Raw genomic sequence first — 9,890 nt, 5'->3', positions numbered from 1 at the left:
TATGCCTTTCCAAAACCATAAAACCCAAGAGAAGAAGTGTGGTAAAATGGTAATACAATAAGCTGCAAAGGTTAGCATTTCTGGCAAGGTAGCTACAAGTATTAATCTTACCCAGTGTATGGGCCAAGGAGAAATTCATACTGTTATTTGTGGTGTTACAAGTTTTACAGCTAGCATTTCCAAAACTAGATGCTACCAGAGTTTAAGGTATCGTTGGCAACTCTGTTCTTCTCTTCATGGCCATGGTGACCGACAAGATCATATTTCTCAGAAACTACCAGTACCAGTCAAACGTTTGGACACACTTTACTAATTAAAACTGTTGTCCCATGTGTCCGTTTTAAGTAATATTGACGATATTGTTTGAAGAAAAAATTGAAATGCGTACACAGAATGGTGAAAACTTCCAAAATTGACAGCCCTTCCCACCTCATAGGATTTGGGGAAGTTTATACTCATGCAACGTTATCCAACATAACGTCACATTTTTCAAACTGATGCAAACTCCAAATAGAAGGGCTCCAGCTGGCCGGCAGGGTGGAACCCAGAACCCTCTTGCTGTGAGGTGACAGTGCTAACCACTGCTTGTAAAAACAATGAAAGATTGAAATTCAAATAATAAAGCAAGCATAAATCATAGTGATTCAATCCTTTGTAAATGTATAAATCCGAATAAGTGAAGCTTTATGTGTATAAACAAAGAGATATTACAATGAAGCAGCTTTGGACAGTTTCTCCAGGTTTTACTGCAGTAATATATAAAGTTCTTGCAACTAAATATGATCTATACCATCACATCTGGTCCTGCAGCATTGCAAATTTGAAGAACTTTGAGGTGACACCACTAATATGTGCACAGCGGAAGGAACTGTGGAGGACTTGAAAAGCTGGTACCAGACATTTACAGTATTTATCATGCAGGGAACTGAGGCTCTCAACTCTGAGGCACTTTATAAAATTCCTAACCTAGAGTTTAAATTAGAGATAAAGAAGACATTCTGATAGTGAAGGTCTGTGTGGTTGACTGACATCCACACAGAAGTTTGTTTGATTGTTTTAAACAGATGAAATGATTTACATAAGTCTCTCTGTTTCCTCTTTATTGGGTGATAATGCCATGGTAGATTTTCACCATTAATTAATTAATGGATGTCATTAGTTACAGAAGTGAACAACTGATGCATTAATAGAAAAATTACATTTAAAAAAAATGGAAATGACTTTTTTTTTTTTTTTTTAAACATACAGGTAATGATATTTTTGGTACATAAACTAGGTCTGGGTGTCACAGATGACAAAACGCAAAACTTGGCAGTTATTAATGGACAAATACCATCACAAAGCAAAAAAAAGAAGAAAGGACAAGACAAATAATACAAAACATGTAACATAAAGTGAAGTAAAACCAGATACATGGGATGAAACAGTGAATAAAGTGTAACTGAGGTCATTTTGATCCTGTTGAACACAAGAACCTGTCAGGTATCTCACATTACCCACACGACACAGCCACCCTGACCACTGTCTAAAATAAAGAACAGTCATACACTATCCTACAATGGCATCTGAAAAGTAGAAAAAAGGATAACAAAATAAATATTCATAGGGCTGCTAAACAGGTTTTGGACACAAACAGTGCACCTCCATTACTAATAAACTAAAGAGTCATTCTCCAACATTTTGAATATTTAAGAGCAGTGAAAGAAATATTCATAGAAAACTCTTGGCCTGTCCCACTGGAATAAAAGGGAGGTTTTCCACTTCTTGAGGCTTAGAAGAGGAGGACAGAATCAGGTCTGCTCTGGTACACAGTTCAGTGAAGGGCTGACAGTCGTACACCTCCCGGTTTTGGCATTTCTTCCTCCCCCAGAGAAAAATTACAAAACAGCAACAATAACAAAGAAAAGATTCACTGCGGGTACATTACATGGCTCATACTCCTCCTCCTGAACAGGAAATTAATTTCACAAGACAAAATGGAGATGAGTACAAGCCGCCCAAAGCAGAACCACACAGTGATGTGGAGTCATGAGCAGGGATATCAGGGGATGTTATTAGATTTGTAATATACAATAATAAACTGGCCGGTCACTGCCAACATGATGGAGGTGAAGATATGATTATACGGAGTATATTCAGAAGTCTGTAAAACCTTGTTTATTACAATTCTGCTATCATTCTTATTGCTAATGAGCAATTATCTCTAATTTGGAGACTATATTATCCTTTTTATGAATAAGAATGATGGCTAAAACAAAAATAATGCTGCATTCATGTCTATGTTTAGACAGCAATCCGTGTAGTCAAGTGGGAAAAAATGCTCATGTCAGCCTCCAAATTATAATTACAGAGTCAAAGATATCTGGAGTTTTTGACAGCTGCAATACACAAGTGTCAACAAACTGACGGCAAAATTGCTGCAAAGTCAAAATCGCTGGCAGTTACATCTACATAAAATCTAACTTCTTCATTAGGGATTACACCTTTGTGGTTGCACTTGTTACTGAAGTGCTATGAAAACATAACACAACAAAATATGGTGACTACAAGGCTAGCATTTGGGGGAACCAATGCGTAAACACTCCTGAATCAGGTGTTTATTCTGTTCTTCCCATTCTGCTAGAAATGCCTGAATACAGCATCAAGTTGTAATAAACCAGAATTTTCTTTTAAGGAACTGCTAACCTGAAGATCATGGGTGAAAATGCTGCTTTCATCCAAAAGATTTGTTCAAACTGAAGGTAAATTAAACTGTGTCTGGTGTTGACCACTGGAACGTTGTCGTTGCTAGCTAGCAATGTATGAACTGACCGAGTGTTTGTGAGTTTGTGTGATCAGGAATTCCTTATTATTTTCCTTTAGTCTGTATCTTTATGAAAAAGATTCATAACTTAATATAAGCACAACATGTCTGCTCTTCAGTTTGTGCTGCCTAAAGCTAATTTGCAGCCCGCTTGTGTCATTAGCTTTGTGTGCGATTGCTCTGTGTAAAAAATGTGCTTCACTTTAAGTCTAAACAGAATCCTCGGATCTGGTGGATAAACTGATTCTTGATTCTTGGAATTTGTTGCATGAAAATGATCAAAATAATATACAATATGTGATTACAGCTTCAATACAAAAATCTTGGATTTGGCCTTCAACAACCATACAGGCTGAAACCTGCTCATGATGTCAGTGTTTCATGATGTTGTGTATAATTTGACACTTCTTCTTCCAACAATACTGGCTTCACATGTAAAACTACTTTCATGTCTTTTACAACGATAGATGTTCTCATCTTAAATATTTACGACCAGTTGTTTAGAAGCCAACACAAAGCATCTCCAAGCCTTTGGGATTCTTCTTCTTTTGGTAACATCTGATTGCCTCTGGTTTCTAACAGTTCAGCTCCTGTATTATCGCAAGACGTTAAGCCTGTGTGTCACAGCATATGGTGACCATCTGCCCAACAAGTGGTAGACTGACCAGCATTTCTACACCGTGTTGGGAAAAAACAACAAAATAACTAATGCCATTTTGTACATTCAGTATTTTTTTGATTGATTCATACATTTGTTATTGCTGGTAATGCAGCAAAGCCATGTTTGAAAGTGTGTTTTTAAGGCAGAGGGTCCATGCAACAATCCTATGTGTATGTGGACAACAAATCTGGTCCCCGATTCCTTGAGCGCAGATTTCAGTGCAATGACTTCTGCATGCACAGGTTGATTCAAGGATATATTCTCTGAGATGTCTGCATTTCAAGACAAGCATACTACCGCATTGAGAATAGGTCAGTAGGATAATAAATAAAAGAAAACGGTCAAGTTTGTAACAAGTGTCCTTGAGGCATGGGTGCAGACACCAACAATACTGAGTGTCTGTGTATGTTCATGCCTTATTTATGGGTGTGTATGCGTCTTCATGTATACATGATGGTGAGGGTGAGCAGCCTGCATCATATCAAGGTGCTTCGGCACCCATGTATGTTTATACATGTCCAAAGCTTCTGTGAATTTGCTTCCTCACTGCTGTTTTTGAGCACTGAGATGTCCTCGGAAAGCATGCGGAGGCTTTCAGAGGGCTTTGGCACTGGTGGTGTGGGAGACGGTGTGGGACAGAGGTTTCTGTGGGAAGCGACTGTAGTAATAAACCTGGAACAGGATGGCAAAGTCCACGCCAACCTGCAGCAGGCCGCATGTCCAGAACTGCACAGGAGCCTGGGTCAGCAGAAAGTAACCTGTTTTGAAGGTGTCACCGCTGGTCCACATCAGCACCATCTTGATACTGGGAGGAAAGGGAAAGAGAAGAGTGATGAATAACAATAAGGAACACCAACATTCAACATCAAATTAATAAAAACACATTAAGAAATTAGTAATCAATATATAAATAGTTGGGTTGAGCCATGTCAGCAGTTAGCTGTTAAGCTCAATTAAAGGATAGTTCAGTTTCTGTGCACTGTTTTTATTCATAGCAGAAGCCTTTAGTTGGTTTATTCTGAATTACTTTGACATTGTTGTTGATGAAGCAAACAAGAGCTAGCTGGCTAAATTGAGTAGCAGTTTTTTAGCCAAGAGAGGCAGAGGCTGCGTTATTAGACTTCGTACATTTTAAGTTAGCATTAGCACCAGACCTTGGTTAACCAGAACTTTAAAAAAAATCATTTCCACCAAGACATATTTTTACTGTGTCTAATTCAATTTGGTCGCCAAGAGCGCATGTTAATGACAGAAGGAAAATGAGGTCAGAGAAATGCAATATCATCTCAGGCAAGAAAGGGAAATAGAAAATTTGCCACAATAACAACCACGGCAAATTGAAATAATCTTCTCAGGGCTCAGGCTTCTCATCAACTCAACATCCTGTGGCACTTTTCTAACCATAAAACTCATAAGTGTTTCCAGTACACACAGATAGCTGGCTGTCCACAGGGCACTCATGAGAGAATCCGAGGGATGAGTTAGACTAAAATAAAAGAGTTGTTGTTTTAGAAGTGACTGGAGAAAAGCACCCGTATGATTTGAGATGGCAGAGTTCCTTTAAGCGTGAGCCTAGCTGTGGTGGCACTGGGAAGCACTCTGAACTCAATAAATGAGATGGAAAAGGGAGTCTAACGAGAGCTCGGGAACAAATAGGAAAAGAGCCAAGCCCCGGGGTCCAAACAAATAACTTCATGTACAGGTCATATTCTTTAAATTATACATCTTACAAGCTGCAAATGTAGGGACACCACTTTAAAAAGTTTTCTGTGGTTCCATTGAAAGTGCTGCTGGTGGCAGTTTTGGGTATTTTCACCGGCTTATGACAGCATCGTTTGTGTCTTGTGTTGGGGTTGTTTTTTCTTAATAAACTTTTTATTTTGCCTGAGGCAGGGATAGACATGCAATGCTGACAAAGAAATGACTGAGCAAGCACTGTGTCAGTGTGCTTCTTGTTCACACATACACACACAGACACACACAAACACAGTGAAGCGACTCTTCAGATGTGCTTCCTGAAGCAACCTGCCTGCAACAATACAAACAAACACACGCTCGGGTGTATGAAATGCTTTCACTCAGGCGTGTCACTTTGGTCAGTCAGCAGTATTTAAATAAGGACTGCAGGAGAGAGATTTAAGTGCCATGCTGAATTTAAAAAGGTTGCTTCCCTTGAGATGTATGTACCCATGCAAACAGCGTTGGGTTTTTTTGTCAAAATTTTGCCTTGACCCCTCCAGTGTTCACTTTTTTTCCTTCGATTGGTTATGTGTGTCGTGTGAATGATCAATCGCTGTAACCTACTGAGCTGAATACGATAGATCCTGACATACTTTATCTTGTTATCAGTGTAGTTACAAGATGAACAGTCTCCTCACTTATTAAATACATTGTCTACGATCGATGTAGCAGTTGACTGTGATGCAACATCATTTATTTTTTTCACTGAAGCTTTATACTTATACATAAAAGTTTAATAATTTCACCTGGGGTTAGTAGAGGCTCCTTTATTTCAGGTGAGGTGCGCCTACACTATAAAATGCTGCAATGGAGACGAATTACATTTTGTGGTTCTAAGCGGGGAAATTACTTTAATTTAGTTTTTTCAAGGGTACTTAAAAAGTAACCGGAGCATTATCTCTGGAAAAACACTCATTATAAAATGTTTTATATTGAATAATTCAATACTGTGAGCACCACAAATGAAACAGGTGGTAGGATTTAGACGAATATCTCAGACAATTGTACAGCCTCCACAGAAGAAACCAAAGTGAAATTGTAGTTGTTCACAACTCTGTTAGGGAGCTGTTTTCATGGTTTTGGGGATTTGCTTCTTAGTTCCAAATAAGGGAAGTCGCAATGCAGCAGCAAACAAAGGTTTGTTTTTTGGGTGTCATAGTGTGCTTCCAATTTTGATGAAGCAGTCTGGGGTAAGGTCCTTTTTTGTTGCAGCATGTCAGAGCCACCTTGTACAAAGACAAGTGAGTAAAGAAATGATTTTCTGAGATCGGTGTGGCAGTTCCTGACTTGCCTGCCTGACCTCAAACCCAATCAGAAATGTTTACAATATATCGGAACACCAAATGTGAGACAGACATTATCCACCAACATCAGTAACAACCTTAAAGATTCTTCTGTGGCTGAATGGGAGCAAATCCGTGTAGCCGAGTGCCAATATCTGGTGGAAAGCTGAAGACTAGAGACCTTTAGTTGTGCTACGTAGTGTATATATGCTTGGCTTAAAGCCACTTATCTAAGAAACTATATTTGTTTTGACCCTCTAGGAACCAGAATTTACAGGGTGAGAAAGTGATACAAACACCCATTGAGTCCATTTTTCTCAACAGCTGTGTACTTTTCCAATAAATTAATTGAGAGTGACATTTGACATGATGCTGACATATTTCATCACATCTGATGTTTTCAACTGGACTGAAGTAAGAGAGATGAATCCACAGCTCATTACAGGTTCATAACCATTAAACCATTAAACCATTAATCCACAACAGGGTCAAGAGCAGCCGATGACTTCATTAGCGTAAACCGTCACCTCTTTGGATTATCTCGTCACTCTTTCGTGATGAACTGAAACAAACACATCACGGAGAGAGGCTTTGATTCCAGCGGCAGGTGAAATATGCTAATGTGGCAATAAAGAAAACAAGGTGAAGGAAGAGTCTTCGTGTTAGCAGATTCCCCCGCCTTTCTCAAAGCCTCTTAACAGATGTAAAGGAGGGAGGGAGTCAGATGTAATCTAGTGTTTCTACGCTCCCCCAATCCTGCTGAGATGAGTGTAACCCTGACTGTCTGTTTGTCTGTCTTGCTGGTTTGAAGCTTTGCAGCAAAAATCTCCTTTTTGCATTATTCAAGCCTCCAGCTTCACCTTAGCCCTTTGCATTTGTAAAAGTAATTTGTGCAAACCTAGCTATTTTCCTCATATGTCCCTATTATTTTTTAGCTTCTCTTTCCCCAACAAGCCTCTCTGAGTATCTCCAATGGCTCTCACATACTTTTTTTTTTAAAGCCTGCTCTCTATAGTACTTCTCACTTCCTCCTCGTCCATTCATCTTCCCACCACGGTATCCTCGCCTCTCTCCATACCTGTATCCATTCGCCTCCCCCCTGCCTTTCTGGCCTCTCACTCTTCTATATGAGTAAGGAGCTTGTTAGCTCTGTGGAAAGAGACCCTTCCACCTCTCCCCTGCTCTCCACCCTCTCCTCCTCCTCCTCCTCTTCCTCCCCCTAGTTCCTCTGTGACTGCTGTCTGAGTTATGACGATGTGTACCTGCAGGTAATGATGAGAGAGGCAGGAATTGTGTTTGATCAATTCCTCCGCTGGCTCCCTAATAAGAGGTAACAAGGGAGGGCTGGGAACGGGGTGAGAACATGTCTGGCTACTTATTTGTCACCTTGCCTGAGACACATATATATATAAAAGGGGAGGGAGAGAGAAAGCATGCTGAGAACTGGGCTGAAATGTTGCCAGTGGTGATGATGAAGTAGAGCTGTACTGGACCCTTTCTATGATGGGCTGCAGAGAGATTTCTATAGCAACACTGGCTTTGAATACATTAAGAAGACACATTAAAAGGTTAAAGCACTGATTGTCTCATTTATTTATGGGCAATTTTAAGCCAAGATGAATGAATGGGTGAAGATCTACATGTTTTTTTGGAACTTCACGGTATAAAAATGGCTTTGACAGAAAAATGCTGGCAAGGAGCTGTAGCTGTCGACAGTTTCTACAGTGCTGTACAAGTGTTTGAGCTTTCGAAACCTGCTACTGTGAATATGAAGTGACACAGCAGCTACTCAGCCATTTTTGGAAGGAACTGCTGCAGAGCCAACATCAATTTCGAAACCCATTATTTGCTTCATTAAATAGCAGAGAATTCGGTGTATAAATATTTAAGTGAATAAAGAGTTACTTCTTCATATGTAATCTAAACAGATGGAGAAGTCGGACGCTTTATCTTATCGCTTCTCTGCAGCGTTTATGCTTTCAGTTTTATCTCTGAGGCTTCTGTCCGCTTTTCATACCACCGCTATGAGACAGCGGTGAGAACATGCCGACATAAGAGAGAGAATCTGGCTTCAAGCCCCGGTCCAGAACTAAATCATCACAAAAGTATAACCGGGGCAATTATTGTGGAGCTCAGTGGGGAATCGGTTTTGGAGAGAATGTGTCAAAACTGCGAAAAGGAACACAAAATGACAGAAGGAAAGAAAAACACAATTGTCCCACTGATCCACTGTTGCTGACATCCAAGTTACAATGATAGCGAATCACTTTAAAAGAGGTATTCCAGTGATTACGATTTTATACCTTCACAAAGTTGAGGGACTTGCACAGAGATTAAAAAAAAAAAATAGAATAGTTAGAATTGATGTAGCAGAGGTTGAGGTAACCTCACATGTTGTCCCTAGTGTGGGTCAAGCTCCAAATATACTGGATCCTGCATTTCCCGTAATAGAACCTGATGGTGTATTTTGCTGGACCGACCTTGCCCGCTACATGCCCACATCTTTCAAACCCAATGGCCTCAGTTTGTTACGCAAGGTTTCTGTTAAAAATACGCAAGTTTAAAGGCTTCTTCATCAGGGTTATCAGAGGAGTACCCCTTTAGAAATACATAGCAAGAATGAAATGACCTATTACCTATACATGAAATAGAAGGACATGTTCATGCTTATATCTACAAAAGGCTTGACTAACATGATGGTGTCTCTCTAAAAACTCTTTAAAAAGTACTAAAATACATCACTTCAATCCTTAGATCCCACTCCTGATGGTTAAAGAAATGATTTTAAATGTTCTTCTAACAGTTTATGAGGCACTTGACATTTTAAGAAAAATACATTTCTGATCTGCTGCCACATTACAAACTGTCCAGACTTGTCAGGTCGTCCAACGTGGAGAAGCAGTGTTCTGGTTTCATCACTGCAAATTTGGAACGAATTCCCATGAAGCTGCTTATTAAATTAAATTTGGGGACATTTATTAATATCTTTTCCTGCACTTTAACTGCACTACAAGTTTTTATGCTTCAGTGAATTCTACTATCACAGATGAGCATTTTGTTGCACATTTTTTGATACATTTAAGCAAGGATTGTTGGAACAATATATAACAATATATATATGAGATACTGTATTTCACTGTGGAATAAGATGATTTTTCCAAACTTAACAATAGGGATGTTTTAAAAGGGGTAACCGTATTTTCCTTATCGTTTCACACATCAGTTGTGATACTGAGGGAAAACTATGAGTCATTGTAGAAACACTTGCAGAGTCTGAAACTCTTGCTATACCTTCGCTCAAACCCTAAATTCAATTTTCTTCTGGATCTAGGCTGTAAGTACATTATCACTTTGTCTACCTCAGCACTTCAGCTGCACTTGCATTGAGATTCCAATAACAAGA

At 39.4% G+C, this 9,890-nt stretch overlaps 1 protein-coding gene across 1 annotated transcript in view; it reads right to left on the bottom strand.

Moving 5' to 3' along the window:
* Positions 1 to 1,090: 1,090 nt before the first annotated feature.
* The window catches only part of LOC133996950 (solute carrier family 66 member 2), a 31,501-nt gene continuing 22,701 nt past the window's right edge, over positions 1,091 to 9,890 (bottom strand). Inside the window, exon 4 of the mRNA XM_062436460.1 lies at positions 1,091 to 4,269. Within this exon, the coding sequence (XP_062292444.1) occupies positions 4,059 to 4,269 (211 nt within the window). The 3' untranslated portion in view covers positions 1,091 to 4,058. The remainder of the gene's footprint in view (positions 4,270 to 9,890) is intronic.

The sequence above is a fragment of the Scomber scombrus genome, chromosome 16 (assembly GCF_963691925.1).
Source record: "Scomber scombrus chromosome 16, fScoSco1.1, whole genome shotgun sequence".
Lineage (NCBI taxonomy): Eukaryota > Metazoa > Chordata > Actinopteri > Scombriformes > Scombridae > Scomber > Scomber scombrus.
Note: the sequence above shows the minus strand (reverse complement) of the source record. Positions and strands in the feature narration are given on the sequence as shown.